The sequence below is a fragment of the Peromyscus eremicus genome, chromosome 6 (assembly GCF_949786415.1).
Source record: "Peromyscus eremicus chromosome 6, PerEre_H2_v1, whole genome shotgun sequence".
In the NCBI taxonomy this organism is placed as follows: Eukaryota; Metazoa; Chordata; class Mammalia; order Rodentia; family Cricetidae; genus Peromyscus; species Peromyscus eremicus.
In genome coordinates, this window is record NC_081421.1 from 98,466,615 (window position 1) to 98,487,083 (window position 20,469).

At 39.4% G+C, this 20,469-nt stretch overlaps 1 protein-coding gene across 1 annotated transcript in view; it reads right to left on the reverse strand.

The window, feature by feature from the left end:
- Ank2 (ankyrin 2) overlaps positions 1 to 20,469 on the reverse strand; it is a 218,699-nt gene that overhangs the window by 177,717 nt on the left and 20,513 nt on the right. The window contains exon 2 of the mRNA XM_059266206.1: positions 12,794 to 12,895. Within this exon, the coding sequence (XP_059122189.1) occupies positions 12,794 to 12,895 (102 nt within the window). The remainder of the gene's footprint in view (positions 1 to 12,793; positions 12,896 to 20,469) is intronic.

Consider the following 20,469-nt stretch of genomic DNA (forward strand, 5'->3'; position numbering starts at 1 on the left):
AAGGAAGGAAGGAAGGAAGAAAAAAGGAAAGAGATGTGTGCTTAGTATCTGAATGACTAGTTCTAAGGAACTTGAATAACACATAATTTGAGAAACTCCTTGCTGTATTGGATGAGCAACTTCATTCCCAGCTCCCTGATAATATGCTTCTTTTTCTTCTTACTTTCCTCCTCTGCATCCATGGGCACAATTATACACTTCCCCTTATTTCTTAAAGGAAATATTATGCCATAAATTATCTAACAAGCCTTTTCCCCCAGGGTAGAGACACCCTTCATTCAGCCCACCAATGACTCTGCACATCCACTAAGGTTCAAAGATTTGTTTCAAACCAGGCACCACCTAGCACCCCTGTACAAAGAACTTCCTTAGGGTGTGTGTGCACACACACAGGCATGTGCACACCCTTATTATTCAAGGTGTTCCCTTAGGACCTCTTGCTTCTCTGAGCTTTGGGCTCTCATTCTATCCTTGAAGATCTTCCATTTCTGATGAAGGAAACTGAAAGGGAACAGAGTATGGGACAAAAGATGATTGTCTTTGCCATGCTTTTCACTATCCCACACATAACACACATGACCTACAACAAGCAATCATGTTACATACATTGTCATCTAGGAAACCAAATTATGACCTTGATTTTTGAGATTAAATAGAATTTCACACACACACACACACACACACACACACACACACACACACACACACACATTGACAGATACATGGTTCTGGATCATGCTCATTATCAGTGTGATGGCTATTCCTTAATATGGAACTGCCAAATTATCTTTAATATATACATTTCTTTAATTTCTAGGAACTGGCTCACCACATCTTGAAGTAGTTAGCATTAAAAACAAGATTTTCTTTTTCTTTTTTGTTTCTTATACCGGGAGACAAAAATAGCTAGAATTGGGGTACTCCATTCCACCTTTGGAGAGGAAAGAAGTAGAGAGAGGAGGGAGAGAGAAAACTTCTTCAGAAGGGAGGAAATATTCTTTAAAGTGGTCATAAAAAGAACAAGAAAGTAGAATCTGAGTGGGCAAAATCTCAGCTGCTAAAAGGCCAGATGGCTGCTAAGGGCACAAAGGAAATAACCAAGGAGAGATGATGATGGACAGGAATGACAACTTTACCTCTCCTCATGCCCCTCCTGCATCTGGTTGTAGCTCCACAAGAATCATGGTTCGTACATGTTTTGATCCATGTACTAACATCCAATAGCAGAGATCAAGATGGAACTCTATAGAGATCCACAAGCAAGTCCTGGTTAGACTCCCCAACTCCTCCTCCATCCTCTCTTCCACTGTTTGCTCAGAACCTACCTGGAGTAAAACTGTCACTCCATTTCCCTCTACTGAAGCCAGTCACTAGGCTAAACTTCATCTCTCCAAACAGTTCCTGTCTGCCTCTGTGCAATCTTTTTCTGATTCTCTCTCTTACCATGTCCCACTCCTGAAGCTTTATCCCAAGCCCTTTCACACACAAGTGCCCTGACCAGTAGCATCTCTCTATGCTAAATGTCTTCCCCAAACAGTCCTCTAAACCTTGTTCTAGCTGAAGCCTGAAGACACAGCATTCCTGATGCTGCTGGAGCTAGGAATGCTTATTTGCCCACATTCCTACTTACTATCCTTGCTCCTTATTCTATCCTATCTTCAAACTCTTCCTCCTTGTTCACAAGCCTTCTACTATGTGCAGCCTGTGTCCCTAGCTCTCATTCCCCATTGTTGGAAGAGTTTAACTTCACTTCACCTCCATGCTTTCCCACTTACTCATAGGTAAACGTATCAAAATGCTTTAAGATTCCAGAATTCTTTTCTGCTGATAAGTGTTTTTCTTTACCTTGTGTACTCTCTCCAAGGTCACACTCTAGTTCCTGCCATTTCAGAAGATGAGGCCTTTCCTTCAAGATCTGTTTTACCATCCAATCCTTTGATCACCACTCACCCGACGCCAGCAATTCTCCCACCTCTGATATCTAGAATCCGTCCATTTGTTTATCTCAGTGTTCTCCTGTCTCTACTCAGGACACATTCTGTGAAAGCTCTTTGTAATGATGTCATGCATTTCCTTCCATGTATCCTAAGTTCACTTGTGTTTCTGTACCTTTCCCATAAATGCTTATTAAAACCACATTCCCAATCACATGCAACACCATCTTCTGCCTGAACCTGACTTCAGAAGAACTCACATACACGTTACCTAGACTCACTAAAAATGCATGCTCATGAGCCTCAGGCAGGTCCTTAACATTGCTTGGCAATCACAATCATCACAGTGACCCTTGTGCATTTTCTCCTACTTTCCTGAATTAATCATTTCACACCTTTCTCCGTAACCTCCATCACCTCTCTCCTATAACTCAGCTAATAACTTTGACTCATTTCACTGAAAAACAAAGAAAGAAGGCAGTTAAAAGCTCCCACCCTACACCCACCTTTCTAGCCCCATCCCTATTCTACTTCCAACTTCACCCATATGCCCTTTCCCTCCTCAACTAGCTACAGCCCTAGGAAAGGACAACTTTCCTTTGTGTACCAGGCCTGATCACGTTATCAGTTAATCAAGGAGTCCTTGGCCATTCTCCCATCTCTCTTTAGTTCCCACTCATCTCTTCCTTAAATCATTGGTTTCTTTTCTTTCCTTGATGATCTTTTCCATCAATAAAACAAAAATACCATCGCTTCTTTTACATAAACAGGAATGTGTCTCATGATCCCGTTTCCTCTTCCAGTTACTCCCTTGTCTCTTCTACGCTTTATAGAAAGGACAGAGTATATTTGGTCTGACCATTGTCCAGTGGATGAACTCCATCTGACTCACTCCACCCTCCACTGAAATTACACTGAGATCATCTCTTACTACCACAATGCTTCACATATTAATCAGTTCCTCTGCTTGTTTTGTCAACAACATGTTACAAAGTTGATCATTTCATAGACCTCAAAATAGCTTTTTTATTTGGCATTCAAGACATAAATCTCTCCATGTTTCCCTCCTACATCTTTGAGCACGCTTGCCCATTCTCATCCCCCTGAGTTCCCTGAGGTTCAGCTGTCAAACACCCTTATTATTCATAGATACTCATAAATACTTTTTTTTGGTAATCCCATCCAGTTTGATAGTTTAATATTGTCTATACACTAAACTGAAGTTTATATCTTTGCTCAAAGCTTCTTTTAGAAACTTCAGACTGAACATGTTTAACTGCCCCATTTTAGATACCACATAGACAAACTTAAAATGTGCAAAATTGGCCATTCCTTCAAGCCTGCTCATCTCACAGACCTCTCTAACACAGCTCATGAAAAACCAACCCTCTCTTTTCCCATGGCAACCCCAAACTTCATTCTTCACCCCCTCTTCTGCCCCCATCCTGTATCAAATCCATCCGGAGACACAAAGCCCTCGTGCTTACAGATAAGCACTAAGGAAACCAGGAATGTTAAACATGGGGATGTTGTCTCTTCAAAAGAAGAGATGTTTAACCTTTTTATCTGCCCAGAACGTTGGGAACAGATGTGGTTAGCAGCTTAATGACCTCTGTGCTATCTCTATTGCCAAGACACACCAGGCTCCCTCATACTCTTATGTTTATCTCAGTCTTCCTCCCTATACCTTCCTATTGAACATTGTTTCTCAGCTAATAGAACCCATCTTTACAGAAAAGGCCACATGTACTTTGAAAGGAATTTCAATGCAATGATGTCTTAAGCTTTGCTGTACTCACAGAATTGAGTTAATTATCACCAGGAAACATTTTTCCAAAACTGTGCTGTGCTTAAAATGCCTCAAATAAACTGCCCTTGTGTCAGACTCTTGAAGTTTGAACCAACACTGGCTACTGAGTTGTGTTGAACCAGACTTCAATCTTTCCTCACGTGGGTCAACACTCTGTTGGCAATGATGTTTGCGGAGACTCCCACATCCATCAACAAACAGCTCTATCTTTAAATTCTACCTGGAAGCCAAACAGGGCCCATCACTTCTACCTGTTGTCCTAGTGTAAAACAACTCATTTCTCACCTAAAGCAATTTCCCTAGACTGTCCTTGCTTCCTTCTGTCTGGGTGCTAGTACTGGACCTTAGGTAAGCCAGTTTCTATCACTTCTTTCTTAAAAACTCTAATCACTTTTCTTATTTAGAATCAAAGCCAAAGATTATTTCTTAAATTAACCTACAAACATTTGATGCTGTAGCATTCTGCTCTCCTCCAACCTCTTCCTGTTCTCCTCCCTCATTTTATTTCAGACAGGCTGACCTCCCTGCTGATCATTGAACACATCACCATGTTCTGTGGGCTCTCTCATCAAGAGTTGTAAAATATATTTCTTGGGAATGTTGCATGGCTTCACACTCAGCTCTGTTGGGTATTCATTGGCCATCTTGTCAACCATGACACACTGCTCTCCTTCCATTCTCTCCTCTCCTACTGCATGTTTCTTGTCCATGTCTTTTACTGCTTTTGTTTTTCCTTTCTTTCTTTCTTTTTTTTTCCCACTATGGGTCTTATTATTTATTTCTAGTTGGCTCTGAATTCAGAGCTATCAACTTGCCTCTGTTTCCTGAGTGCTAAGATTAAAGGTATACCCTAGCACACCCAGTGATTGACTGCTTTTCCTCTTTCCCGATGTATTAGTTACCTTTCTATTGCTGTGAAAAACACCATGACCAAGGCAACTTGTAAAAGAAAGCATTTAATTGGGCTTATGGTTTCAGCAGGTTTCACTGATGATAGAGTAAAGGCATGTGGCCAGAAACAGCTAAGAGCACACTTCACCATCCATAAAGAGGAAGCAGAGAGAGGGCACACTGGGAAAGGTGCAAGTCTTTTGATAACTTAAAGCCTGCCCTCATTGGCATACCTCCTCCAATAAGGCCACACCTCCTGATCTTTCCCAAACAGTTCTACCAACTGGGGACTGAACAGTCAAATATTTGAAGCCCCTGGAAGCCATTCTCATTCAAACTACAGCACTATATATCGTAGTAACTTCCTTGCTCTTATCTCTCTCATTTGAGGGTTCAGATTGTAAACTACAAGAGAGCAGAGGCCCTGCTTCCCTCTGCTTACTTACTGCATCCTCAGCACCAAAAGTCTGTTTGAGCAAACAGATGAACAAGTGCTGTGCCTAACATCAGACTGGAAAACAAGAATGCTGTTGTTTTGATAGCTGAAGCATGTTAGGGAGATGGGTAGCTGCTGGGAAATCAAGCATTACAATCTGTTTCCTTGGTCACAGGAAGAGAGGACTCAAGAGAATTCCCAGAATATAAAGTGCTCTGCTCCAATCTAAACCATGCAGACAGTACTTAAGAGCACAGCCACAGAAATAATTTGAATAAGGTCACCCCTGCATTTCCAAAATGGAAGAGTCATCACATTTCAAACCTCTGTCTCAATTCCAGTAGGTACAAATACAGTCAAAACTTTTTAGTACTGTGGATGAGCACTTAATGGGTGTCTGCTAGAATTGCTTACCATGGAATAAATATCAATACTGAAATTCAAAAGATTAGACAGGCCATATTTAGTTTGAACTTGAATTAAAATCATCTAATATAAGGCAGGGAACCTTTGCTTCTATTAAATGAGGCATCAGCAAGAAACAGTCCTGGTTAGTTTTTGTCAGCTTGACACAGCTGGTCTCATCCAGGAAGAGAGACTCTCAATTGAGAAAATGCCCCCATCAGATTGAGCTGTACCAAGCCCACAGGGCACTTCCTTGATTGATGTGTGAGGGCCCAGCCCACTGTGAGCAGTCCCATCTCTGGGCAGAAGGGCCTGGGTTTTAGTAGAAGGCAAACTGAGCGAGCCATGTGGAACATGCCAATTAACAGTCTTTCTTCACGGCCTCTGCTTTACTTCCTATGTCCAGGTTATTCCTGCCTTGAGTTCCTGCCCTGACTTCCCTTCATGATGTACTATGATCCAGATGTGTAAGCCAAATAAACCCTTTTCTCCCAAAGTTGTTTTTGGTCATGGTGTTTTTATCATAGCAACAAAAAGCAAATTATGACAATCATATTGATAGCTGGCTGTATTTTACAAATATGTTTATGACTAATTTAACTAGTTATAAAACTGTAGTTTACTCCATTGTTCAATGATTCCATGAATTCAATTATTTTTAATTCATATTTATTGCCCTTATTATGTCCCAGACTAGTATTACTGTTCTTGGCATTTTTAAAGACAGATATACTGGTGTAGATGGATCCAAATGGTATTTGTGAGAAAGATTTTAGTTGCAGAAAAACATTTTAGTTTAACACAATCCAGATAAGTAGTAACTGTTACCAAATTACAATTAAGTATAATCTTTCCTCTCTGATGACACAGGCCACGAACATGCCACTTAAGAGTTTGTCCTACCTATGAAAATAGTACTGCTTCTGCCAGCGGGTAAGTTAAGAATCAATATGAGAAGACTGTGTTAGCTTAATGTAGATTGTCATGTTCAGTAATAACTATGGAGTGTTGATCTACTAGGAATTTTCCAAGCATTCCCTCCAGTCATATACAACCCTGACTTCAGGTGGTTATGATCACTGAGGCTGAGTAAATTCAGACATGAGGGGGTAGCTTGCCCAGGACCCCTTAGCCTGAAAAAAAAAATAAGAAAATGGATTCTGGCACCCACATTTTTAATTTGACCTCCAAAAATGGTCAGAGTCACATGAAGAGAACATTTGCTAAAGTTATTGTTGAGTTATTGTATCATCTTGTTGCTGAAGGCTTGTCCTTCTAGAAACATTAATGTTGCCTTAAAAAAGCTGTTTTAAGATGGCCCTCTACTTTGGGAAAAGGAAACATGGGGTTAAACTTATACGTTTGTATCTCTACTGTTAAAATTTGGTGGCAGAGATTCAAAACACCAAATGAAGTCATTTTAAGAACTGTTGATCTTTAGTGTAAGATTACATTCAAGGGGTGCCAAACAATAGTCCTTTATTTTGAAGTCACTGTAGTGAAATAAATAAATTTGATATGTGGTAAAAAAAAAAAAAAAAGTATCTAAACCTTCTGGGACTTTTGTTGACATTTAAACTGGCTATAAATGTTGATGAAAATATTACAGAGTTTATTTTTTACTATCTGGGTGTTAGCTTTGTTTGCAACAGTATAAAATCAGTTCAGACACAATTACTAAATACATTTTTAAAGGAAACATTTATATGAGTTTTAATAATGGAGTGAATGTTAAGGTTAATTGTTTTCTTAACAGAGAAAAACTAACAAGGGTAATAAATTCTGGTCTAACTTTTAAAGAAAACAAGTTAATGATCATAATTACATCACTAGGAAAAGAAAAAGGAAAACTTGACGTTTTAGGACATTTTCTTGTGCCAAATTTATTCATTTCCTCCATGTCCTTTAAGTGCATACGTATCACAAAGCTCAGCTCCCAGCCCTCCAATTCCTTCAAATTATTACAAACTATGCTATATTTTAACTAAATTTCAAAGTGCATATGATAGTTATAAAACTAATTCTATTTTTTTTAAATCTGATCCTAATTTCAGCTTAAGGACTCTCAGCACACCAACACATGTGATATTTTTGGAAAGCTGGTACAGCCCAAATTGTCTTTCATTGAGAAATACAACAGGGTACAAAGAGTCCTGGTTTTTATATTGTGTGTCGCAATGCTCCCTGGGAACCCTGGCTTAGAAGAGAAACACAGAATATGCTTTCTTCCCCTTGTTCCTACACCACAGTATTTGAATGCCACATGATTAGAAATATGAATACCTTGGCTTCAATAGCTGCCTCTTCTATCCTCATACATATTTGGAAATTATTTTCAGTTCTACATTTTATTTGAATTTTAGTTTAATTCTTAGTAACTGTGGTAGAATTTCTGGTGATGATTTTCTCTGATTTAGGAGTTCCTTTATCTGTTATATTAACATGGAATGAATAAATACTCTTTTCTAGGAGCAATGGTATGAGTTATTAGTATGGTCCAAGCTTCAGGATAAGCGACATTATCACTGTATATTGTGAAAAGAAGCGCAAATATCTATTCAAGATGTCCTGCAGTAGATAAAACCAAGACATGACACACAGATATGTGTCACCCAACAAATATCACTTAACCATGAATTCATTTTCTGCATTAGTAAACACAGGCTTACCCACATCTCATAAGGTTTTGTCTCAGCTGACCGATAAAACATCATATATAAAACTCAGGGCACAAACTTTGATACAATAATGGCTTAATCGATATTACTCACTTTAACTCTACAACTTCTAATTAATGTACATTTCTTAATAATAATGATATTAAGGAATAAACAGCAGGCATCAACAGTTGCTTTATAACTGTTAAATCTGAGTGATTCAAGAGAATCAATCTCATAGTTTTATAGAAGTCAATTAAAATTTTTTGATTCTTCATTGATTATGTACAGTAGTTGTAATTAGACTGTAGGAACCTTAGAAAATCATGTTTCAAGTTTTATATTTCATAGTTTAACTTTTACTGCATCCCTGAGAGAGAAGTATTGAATATGTTGTTATCACTCTGATTAGAGATTAGAGAAATGCCACTTTCTGAACTGAAGTAACTTGCCAAAAGTTACAGGACTTGACTTTGGGCCTATGGCTTATGACATCAAGTCTCAGAGAAATAAATATTCTTTTAAGGTGAAACATTCAAGAATAGGCAGCTACTAGAAGGAACAAGCTAGCCTGGTTAAAATTTTTCAAACTAGCTCAAGAAGACAGGCTTATTATTAATCACTCATGGATAGAGTATTTACTATTGAGAGAAAACTCTCTCCTAAAATGGTACCTAAAAAAAATAAAATCCTTTAACTTATACATAATTAATTACTTTAAGATGACCTGAGCTTCTTTTTATTTAGCTTCATTTTATTTAATGTTCTTTTAACATTAAGAAATGTTTATTTAATTCTACCTAAATGAACTAATAATCACATTTTCTATTTATTAATACACTGCCAACTTAGAAGATGAATTAATTGGTATTGAAATTGGGAAGTGTATTTAATTTACTTAATGAACCTAAGGTAATGTCAAAATTAGAGAACATTTCAAATTCAAACTCTTGGGCATTTTATTGAGTAAATATGCGTATGTGTACATATATACATTGGAAGCTTGGATTTCCTTTCTTGATATAATTAATGTACTTTAAATTCAAATTACTTGTTCAAAAGAATAATAGAAGCATATCAGATAAAATTAATGGAAAATACAATAGAGGGTAGATACATCTGCAGTGGTCTTATTCCACCTATACATGGAGAGGAAGTTATTTGGTCTCATTCCATCTGTTACTATATCATGATGTTGGCAGAAGATCCAAGTCTACCGGATTCGAACAAAGAACTTTGTAATCCACAGCAAAGACAGCGGCTGAGTGTCACACGCTGCTGGTGCCAGATCCTCTCACCAAATGCATCGTAGTGGACGTAGAAGGTAATGATGAAGTCCTTTTTGTGTAGGCTAGGTTCGAGAATGCAGACCTGCAGAATTCACATTAGCCAGCGTGTGGTCTCAGGGTTGGTGTTACTGAGTCCTAGTCTTCAGGACTGCTCACTGCAAACACTACCCCAGGAGATGGCCCAGGATCATAAAATCCAACTGCTTTATATTCTTATTATCCCTCACAGTATCTGCAAAAGCAAATAAGTCTCGTACTTCCGTGTGATAAGAGACATATCCCCCTAAAGGATGAGAAATCCTGCCATTGGTGACAATGTTTCTCCCACCAGTGAGTCTCAAAGGAAAAAGAGAAGTCACCTCTGGGTGACTGTAACATGATGGCCCTACTCTTACAGGTGTTTCCAGCCACTGGAAATTTATAAATAGAAGAAGCACCATGAATATGTTTTTATTTTAGAATGGCAACATAAAATAACATAAAGTGACCTAGCTGAATGCATGAGGTTTTTGTGGTCACTTTGCTGAGTGGCCATGAAGACACAGAATGTGAGTCTGAACGGGGAAGATCCACAGTGGTACACTCTGGAGATGCATCCTGGAAATGGGCCATCACTGATTACGTGAAAAACTGACTTAGGACTGACATAGTGGTATAGTACAGAAAAGAATCTACCTCTATGTGGAGATATGGAATGGTCTTCCTCCTTAAGAGTTGACCAATCTCCCATCCAAGGGGCCAACCCTCAGGGGGGCAAAACCTCCTTGAGCTAGGCTACACAGACAGGAGGGTTAATAAACAAAATAATGTGCTATTCCTTCCCAGAATCCCCACCCAGACAACCTTGTAAGTCTGTCCATTTTTCTGAATTATTTTCCCTTTTTTTCTTTTTGGCTCTTTCCTAAGGATGCTTTCCCCAAACGCTTTGGGCTTCTCTCTTTCTCCAAATCTTCCCTCTTTTCAATGTCTCCTCCTTGCCAGTGTCCCCTGCCTGCCCACCATGTGGCTGACCTCCATGCCAGCTTAACTCAGCATGGCCTTTTCTCTTTCTCTGAACCCCTTCCTCCTGGCAGCTGTCGGGATTTACAGCTTGCCCCCCTGAGCTTTGCTTTTAAAATGTAATAAAATTGTCCTGGAGCTGTTGTTTGAGTCTGTTCTCAAGTTCTTTTGCTAACAGGACAAAGACCCACTGGAGGACACTTGGATTCCCTGGTAACACGTGCAAAGTATTTAGTAACACAAGTGGGTAAGAAATGAATAGATATGAATTTAGGACAATAACAACTCAGGGGCAATAAACAACCAGGCTGCATTTTGTAAAGTATTCAAGAGATTTACTGATTTCAGTAGTCTAGAGGAAGATTTCTTAAGCTTCTTGCACTTTTGACCCCTTTCCACTCAAGTAATTTTCATGGAACTCTGGGCATATAGAGAAATATAAAATAGGTACATAAATCAAGTACTTCCTAATAATGAAACATAAGAAGAATTGATTTTAAAGCAGTTTTGTATTTTTATCATTTACTAAAGATGAAAGTAAACATGTGTACTACTGAGACGGATATGTTTGTCTATTTTTACATGAACATTAAGTCTTGACTGTCTACTTGATGACACAGAGATATTTAGAGTTGGTAGATACTCTGATTTTATTTATTTATTTATTTATTTATTTATTTATTTATTTATTTATTTATTGGGATTTTTTTGAGACAAGGTTTCTCTGTTTGGCAATGGCTATTCTGGAACTTGCTTTGTAGACCAGGGTGGCCTCAAACTTAAAGAGATCCACCTGCCCCTCTTCCTGAGTTCTGGGATTGAAGGTGTGTGCCACTACTACCTGGCAGGTACTTTGATTTTATAATCAACATTTCTGACAATGCCATTTCACACGAGTACATATTAGAAAATAGAAGAAGTACATTTGGTATCATTTCTGAAATCATTGAAAATTCTGTCCCTAATCACAAGCCAAAAATTCACTTCATGTTTTTTCTTAATGAAACAGGTCAGGAATTCACATAGCAACTTTTAAAATCAAGCATTCTAATACAACATAATCCAAAGACATACTAATTTGACACTGGCATACTGAGGGATGATGGTAGGAAAATATTTAAAGTCTTCCTTTTTGTAATTAAACTATTGTATTTCTTTGTGAGAAGAAAGCTTTGCATATGTTCAGAGATGCTGCATGTTGTGACAGTCCCACAGGCCAAAGCGCTCATGTTGTGTGTCTAGGATGACGGCTGAAGTGAAGCTGTGCAGGGTAATAGAAAGCACTGAGAGAAAGACCTTAGATTCATTCTCATTTGACTTCAAATCAGTGTCGGTTGTTGCATATTCCAAAACCTTTTCTTGTTACTATTTTTTTGTGACACCCACATTCAGTTCTACAACCCGGGTTGGCTCTAGAGATTACAGAAAGGTGGACTGAATGTATCAGAGGATGCAGAAACAGCATCCAAGCACTCCTAGGTCAACTGAAATCAAATGACGAAAATTACCTCACATAAACATGATACTAATGCTTTGTTTTTCATCATAGGATCCGTCACACACACATGAAAACAACAACAACATTTACAAACTATAGTGATTACTGGGGTCTTCTAGACACTTTAATTTATGGTACAAAAATCTTCATCAAAATGTCAAGAAAATATCAATACTCTTGAGGGCAAATAATATCAAAAATAAATAATTTTCTCTCTAAAGAATAGGCCAAACACTTCATTTAAACTAATATAGGAATTTTTCATATTCTCAGAATTAACCATATTTCTAAACCAGTGTGAAGAAAGTGTTGCTTCAAGTTTTTTTGTTGTTGTGTGATTTTGTTTATTTGAGACACTATCTTATCTTATGTAGCTGAGGATGACCTTGAATTAAGTCATAATACATCATTCTTAACTAATCAATATACCAGATCAGGTGGTTCACATCATTTCAGTGGAAGATAGTGACATTCAATTTATTTTATTTTTTTCTGTACTTCACCAGCAATAGCAATTTTAAAAGCCAACACTAACACTTCAAAGGTTGGTAAAGTGGTAAAAATTGGGTTGTATCAAGATCAACTTTCTTTCTCCCTCCCCCACCCCACCCCCACCCCCGAGACAGGGTTTCTCTGTGTAGCTTTGCTCCTTTCCTGGAACTCGCTTTGTAGACCAGGCTTGGCCTCGAACTCACAGAGATCCGCCTGCCTCTGCCTCCCGAGTGCTGGGATTAAAGGCATGCACCACCACGGCAAGATCAACTTTCTAATACCTCAGTAGATCAATATTAACAAAAAATAGTGCTGGGCTCTGAGACTCTGCCTGGATATGAGGTGCTTCTCGATTCAGGAGCTAAAGCCCCCCAACTCTTACCTGATTGCAGGTGTTGATGTCGATGCCCCCCTTCAGATATTCCACAACTTTGTCCAGGTTGCCTGCTCTGGCAGCGCGGAGGAAGCTGGCATTGCTGTCGGACTGTAAGAGAAAGAAAAGGCCTTTGGTGAATCCTGCAGAACACCAAACGCACCAGATACAGGAAGACAAGAGTGTTAACACATCAGACACACTTTGGCTGAAAAATGTTTCAGTACAGGCTTTAAAACACCCAGCTATCCTCCACAGCACAAGGCAGTAACCAACCATACAGTGGTTTATGGATGTTGACGTTCATGGGAAAGACACTCTGTCCATACAAGAATACAAAGGAACCATTAAAATAAAAATGGCCGTTATTACTTTATTCCAAATCTTCAGCCAATTTAAGGATGATTTACACTACGTAAAATTCTACTGTTACTCATTTTAGATTTTTTTCCCATGCTCAAGCATTGTGTGCAATGGTGTTCACGTGTGTATGGGTGGACACGTGAACAGGTATGCATGAAAAAGTGTGATCACGGAGGTCTGAGGTTGGTGTGAGGTGTCTTGCTCCATCACCACTTTACTTCCTATGTTATTTATGGAGGTAGAGTCTGTCCATTGAACTGAGAGCTCACCCATGGGTTTACCATGCAAGCCTGCTTGCCTCTGGGCTCCTCTGCCTCTGCCTCCCCAGTCCTGGGCTTACAGGGACCCTCATTCCTGCTAAGATTTTTCTGTGAGTTCTGGGGATCCTACTTCTGGTCCTCAGCTTGTGCAGCAAGTGCTTCATGCACTGGGCCATCTCCAGAGCCCCTATCCATTTGTTTTCAATTGGGTTTTTAGAGAACTGATACCAAGCCTAACAGCAAGTCCAAAAAAGAAAGAAAAAAAAGAATTTGAAAACTAGATGAAACTAAAGCTGCTTGAGTTCCTCCTTCTCTTTCTTTACTGCCAGTTTTCAGATGACTCAGCTGAAGGACACCGAGTCAGGGTCACTACAGTCATCCAGCCTCATGGGGAGAGAATAAGAAGCTTTGAAGAAAGGGAGAGCGTTAGTTGGCAGGTGTGGACTGCACTGATGCAAATTTTGTACTCCTAGTGATTTGGGGAAAACATTATTAAATGTAAACCAGCTGACATAATACTAGACTGAAATATCTTGGTAAAGTCTCTCTGGATGGAGACTTTGTTTTAAGTTTTCCATCTTCCCACAGTTTCCACAAATCTGGTCCTGGAAAAAATCAGCTGTATTTGCCTCGTGAAAAGTCTAGAGGACTGTTCCAAAGGCAGAGTTACCACCATCGCCCCAGGCTTGAATAAGTATTCTGACTTTTAAACCTTAACATAATAATGACAATAAACTTTTGTTAGGGTTAAAGACACTTATATAACTATTATAAATTTTCTTGTAGTATAATATCTGACCAAGGAAAAAAGGGGTCTGAAGAGGGGGATGTCATTCCCATATCTGGATATGAGAGCTGAGTTTGATAACTTCTGTTTTCTTTCAGGTTCGACAACATTCCCCTCAGTAGATTGCAGAGCCTCCTTCCCTCGAAGAAGACTACACTTGGCAGGGACTCTTGGCAAAACTGTCAAAGGTGTTCTTTAAATTTGTGATGATGGGCAGGTAATAGAAATGGGAATATTTTCTCAGGGAGTTTCAAATAAATGATTGCTTGCACATCGTTAAGTGATTTACACTCAGGAACCCTGAAAACCTGAGAACTGAATGATCTCACATCAGTCTGAGTACTACATGGGTTACAGGCTTCCAAGCCAGACAGATGCTTAAGAGGTAAAAGGCGTGGCTGAAATCTAGACATCCAGAATCCATGTTCTGTTTCTTTGAAGAAGCCTCATGGTGTGACTAGTGTGGGAATGTTCTCCTTCCCAGGATGCCTCGGTTCTCCTTCCCAGGATGCCTTGATTCTGCTTCCCAGGATGCCCCATTCTACATCCTTCCTGAAAGCCATGCCCATGGCAGAGTGCCCTGATTCCATCTGCAATGCTGCAGGAACTGAATTATGACTCACTTCAAAATGCTTCTTCTATGAAATTATTTTTCTATTTTTAGCTAATGTTAAACTCCAGTGGGGTTTTCCCTGCTGGGTTTCTTGCTACAACACTTAAGTAAAACTTGATGTTCCACATGGCACTATGAAGAGCACACAATAGATCTTATTTTTTACTCTAAATCAATGAAAATAAGATAATATGAAGTCCCATGTATAAACTATAAAAGTATTATTATGTAAGCACAATTTTTCCAAAATAGATTCATTATAAATTGTACTAAAAAGTGAGCCAAGGAAATGCTTACAATTTGTGCATGAGGCAAATAATTGTAGGTAATATTTACTGAGTGTTTACTATGAGCCAAGAAAAGAGCTAAGAGAGCCATGAGCATCAGATAATCAATATTCATAGTAAGACTATAAGGAATGGTGTGTCATTATGAAGGAAGGTGCCTAGAAAGTTTCTTAGGTCATATGATTACTGAGGGATGAGGGAAGATTCAAGATCTATTTCACGTTTATCAGAGTCAGTCAGGAACTTTCTCTGCTATTCAACTCTCAAATGATGCAAATTTCCAAAGTAGAAAACACTACAGATTTCCCACTGATAAAGTGGGTTCATTTCCTTTGGCATGACCACACATGTGCCCTTGGTCTACAAGTTCTGCAAACCATGCCATTTATGATAAAAATGGCATTCTTACTGGCTTTCACCTGCTGCTGTTTTCAACTAGCAAAACCTTAAGATCTGAGTGAAAAGAACCCAGAAACTTTTTTCATTTGGGAATGAAGAGGAAAGTGGCAAAGTGTTCACAACATTAAAAAGCCAGTCAAGGGGGCTGGAGAGATGGCTCCCTGGTTAAAAAACACTCACTGCTCTTCCAGAAGACCTCTGTCTGGTTCTCAGCACCCCCACAGGGCAGCATGCAACCAACTGGACCCCCAGTTCCAGGGCACCGCATACCCTATTTTGGCCTTTGTGTGCACCCACACACATGGCATACACTCACACAATACACACATATACATAAATGCAAATTAATCTTTTACTTTTAGGAGACAGTCTACTACATGTCTCTCCATGCCTCCAGGGCTCCAACACAGCCACAGATCAAGCTGCTTTCTGTTCTTAGAGGAGCCAACAACAAACACAATAAACAAGCAGGGGTAAAGGGAGAGACCATCCCCAAAGGAGGCCTAAGACATCAAGACAGCCCAGATAGACAGAACACTACGGCAGCGCCAGAAAGTCCACAAGGATCTCTGCCAAACTTCTCTAAAGAATTGGCAGGTGGCAGGTGCTTTTGTTCTCACAGAGTATCAAGTTTTCTGAGTTACATTTTTAAAAAATGGATCCAAGTTCAAGACTTAGAGCAAAACCCTGGAATTCTAGCAAATAATATTCCTAGTGTTATAGTAAATGTAACATTTGTGCCATCCTGCCAGGAACCTCGTAGGCAGTTTAATATATGTGAGATTCTTCTTCAACCCTACGAAAGAACTTAGTTTTCCCCAAGTGAGGAAATGCAATAAACGAAACAGTTATTATCATATGGTTCAAGAACATGAATTTCCAGGACAGAATTAAACTCCCAAAATGTGTATATAGAAAAAAAATGAACTATTCTGAGGTTCAAATACATATTCTTACTTAGAAATATATATCTCTTTTACGCACAGACATTGACAAATACACATGTCAAGACACTGTCCTACAATGAGGTCAATCTGTGATTACAGCTCTTGACAAAACAGCTTTAGACAACAGGAGCCTGGTTACCTTTAATCAATAAGAAGATAAAAGAGGATTCACACACAGAGAGAGAGAGAAAGAGAGAGAGAGACAGAAAGACAGACACAGAGAGAGAGAGAAAGAGAGAGAGAGACAGAGACAGAGACAGAGAGACAGAGACAGACAGAGACAGAGACAGAGAGATAGACAGACAGACAGAGAGAAAGGAAAGGAGAAGACAGAAGGGGAGAGGAGGGGATGAGAGGGAATGGGAGGAGAGGGAGATTTTTGTCAATCTATCTTTCCCTCCAATTATGAAAACATAAAAGTAGAGCTTTTAAGTCAAGGATGAGCAGGAGGAAGGCACGCCTTCAAAACCATTTTCTTTATTCAGCCAGGAATGTTCTCACATCAAAGCTCAATAAAGAAAAAAAAAGAAGCAATGGTAACTCCTTGGGGAGAAGGTCTAGACAAACCGAGGACTAACCCCTCTCTCTGCTTTGCTACTTTGTGTCGGTCCCTAGGACCCTCAAATCCTACAACCAACTGTGCTTCAGCCTGTAAAGCTTCGTTCTTGGGAAGGAATTTGAATGCTCAGCTCCGCCTGAAGATTTTAATATGCAACATATGGTTCTCATTAAGTGCACCCGCTTTATAACCCTCATGTGACATCTGCAGCCAAAAACGAAAGCTTCCTCTTCAATTTGTCTTGACACAGTTCCAGTTTTGTATCTGAACATCAGCAAAATAGGATTTTTCTCGCACCCAGCATGAACATGAAGAAGAATGTGTGTTCCCAAGGCCCACTATAGCCTAAAGGAATGCTTCACCAAAGGCTTGGAGCCCATGACTACTCAGATTTAAAAATAATTATACTTATTATTAGATTATTTCAATACTAATCTAACAAGGAAAATAAAGCAAGCTCCAGGTCATGTAGCTGGCTAGCCTATGATAGAGCACAACCAAATTACTTGGTATTTTGTGCTCCTAAATCAGTGTCTAACAAGTGAGGTCTAGGATGTGTGTGGATGTTTGTGTGGATGTTTTTTGTTTATTTGTTTGTTGTTTGTTTGTTTATTATATGTGTCTGTGTTTGTGGGGGTGCATTCTATGTAAAAGTTTTGCTATAGTACATAGAGAAAAGAATGCTCTGATGGTCTGGTCATGAGACGTGGCAGGATAGTTATGAACCTGACCAAAAAAATAAATACATATATGAAAGAGCCTAAAAGACAACAGTAAGTGTGCACCAACACCCGATGCTGATGTCATCTCCGCAGGGTCAACTTGCAGGAACTGTTAGCAGCAAGTGCAGAGGCAACCCTCTGAGAAACAGTTCTCAGTTTGACCTTGTACTTGGATTCAACTCTAGCTTTACGTGGGCTGAGTATTCCTATCCATCAAACACTAATTTCATGTCAAGTCAATAAGGAGAGTTTGAAAAGATTGCCGAGTGGTGTGCCATCAAATTTCTTTAATTGCTTTAAGTTTCATTACCCTGAAATAAGAGAAAAAAACGTAAACATATTAATAATATTGTGTCAAGGTTGATTAAAAAGGTACACCATCTTCTTGTGGGACTCCTAACAGTGGTAGCAGGTGATGTCTCTGACTCTTTTACTACTGACTTTTGGGGCCCTCTTCCTCATACTGGTCACCTTGCCCAGCCTTAATACATGGGGAAGTGCTTATTCCTACTGCAACCTGATGTGCCATGTTTTGTTGGTACTCAGGGGAGGCCTGCCCTTTTTAGAATAGAAATGGAGGAAGAGTGGATGGGGGGGGGGCAGGAGGATGGAGGGAGGGACTGGAGGAGAAGAGAGGAGGGAGGAGAACCTACAGTCCGGATGGGATGTAAAATAAATAAATATATTTTAAAAGGTATTCTATATACTGTTTTCATTGAAGTTGATTTCAGAAATATAGTAAGCTAAATGTGGGATTTTCAGGCCATACCTTATCACTACTAATCTGAATATTTGTGCTTAGCTTTAGACATTTTTATCCATTCTACTAAACTAGTGTAATTTATTTGAATGCTATTAGGAACACTCAGTTGTGAGTGTAAGACTTCCTTTTTAGCAGCAGTATAATACAATGGGCACTTAGAAGATGCTTGGGGTGAAACTCCTGCTTGAAAGGTGTGATACCCATTCTCTGCTCAACCAGTCTCTGCACACAGCTATAAGTAGGCACTTGGGTTCTAGAACAGCCAAGCCTCCCTGGATGGAACCTCCAGAAGAGGGCAGTGATCTGATATGACAAGAAAGCGTCCAGAACAGAGTTAGAATGGATCTCCTCAAGCAACAGCAATGACAGTTTTCGAACCATCTTACAAAACTAGAACCAAGAAAATGATCCATGAGACCATGCCTTGACCAACACTGCTTGATTATGCAAACCTCTTGCCCCAATATGACCCCTATTTAAACATAAAACTCATGTTAATACCTTGAAGATGAACTTGAGATCACTTAATTTTTTCTTATTCCTGAAGTATTGAAATACCTCTCTCTCTCTGCTTTCACTCTTATTTGTTTAGTTAGCATATAAGGGTGGGTACCTAGGCCTAGAAATGCAGGAGCTCAGGCTTTTGCCCTAAATTCAAGTTACCATAGAGTTTAAGGAGTTTTGTGGTTTTAATATTCAATCAACACTGAAATAACACTGGGGGTCATAAATGGTCCCTTATACTTAAATAGTGGATTTATTCATTTTAAAGACTGAAAGACACTGGGATAAAAGTGTGACTCAGCTGGCAGTCTTGAGCCTTAACAGAAGGACAAAGAACATCCTCCTCCCATCTCTTTTAGGTACACATCCCCCCCATAAGTCTGTGCTGACTGAAGGGAATCATGCTGTTCCCTGTGGAATTTCACTTACTGATTTGGGAAGCCATTACTGCTTAGCAGAAACACAGTCATTTACCAGTCAATGTGGCAAACTGACCTGCGGTTGATGGCAATACCAAGTCAAGAAAACTTGGTTAAATATACTGGAAGGTGAGGGATAACAATGTGAATACTGGGGAAATGAACTGTATGATTAGGACTTTTCACATTTTTTAACTTTCTTTTTTTGTTGTTTTGTTTTGTTTGGTTTTGTTTGGTTTTGTTTTTCGAGACAAGGTTTCTCTGTGTAGCTTTGGTGCCTGTCCTGGATCTCGCTCTGTAGACCAGGCTGGCCTCGAACTCACAGAGATCTGCCTAGCTCTGCCTCCTGAGTGCTGAGATAAAAGGCGTGCGCCACTGCTGCCCAGCATAGGACTTTTAATTGTAGGTTCTTGGAGCTCTGCTTAGAAACAGGGTAAGCTAAAACCCACATTTAATAAATGATGAATTGTATGGTCTTCGTTTTTTAATATATTTATTTTATGTGTATATGTATATGTGCCTGGATGTATGTGAGTGTACCATATACATGTAGGAGTCTTCAGAGGTGAGGTCAGAAGAGGCATCAGATTCCCTGGAACTGGAGTTACAGAGAGTTGTGAGCTGCCATGTGGGTGCTGGGAACCTAACCTGGGTACTCTGAAAGAGCAGTAAGTATTCTTAACTACCGAATTCTCTCTCTAGCTCCATGTTGGTTCTTTATATGTCTCAAGTTCTGATCAAAAAACACTTCCTAGAATTGCTGGAAGGATGTAAGAGCACATATTCTGGTTACCGGCATGGAGGATACCTGCTAAGTTCGCAATCTGTGGCTTTTCTTGAAAGGGATGAATGTAGAACAATAAGGAATCAAATCATAGGTGTGCACACATGTATACACAACTCAGAAGGTTGTTGCCATAACCCAAACAGGGCACTTGAAGATACTATGAGGTGTAAGGGGTACAAAGGGACAAAAGGGGACCCAGACCTCAGAGTATGTCTCCAGTAGTGAGGATTCCACACACTCTCTTCTTAATACCAGCATGATTTGATTTAAGTAGT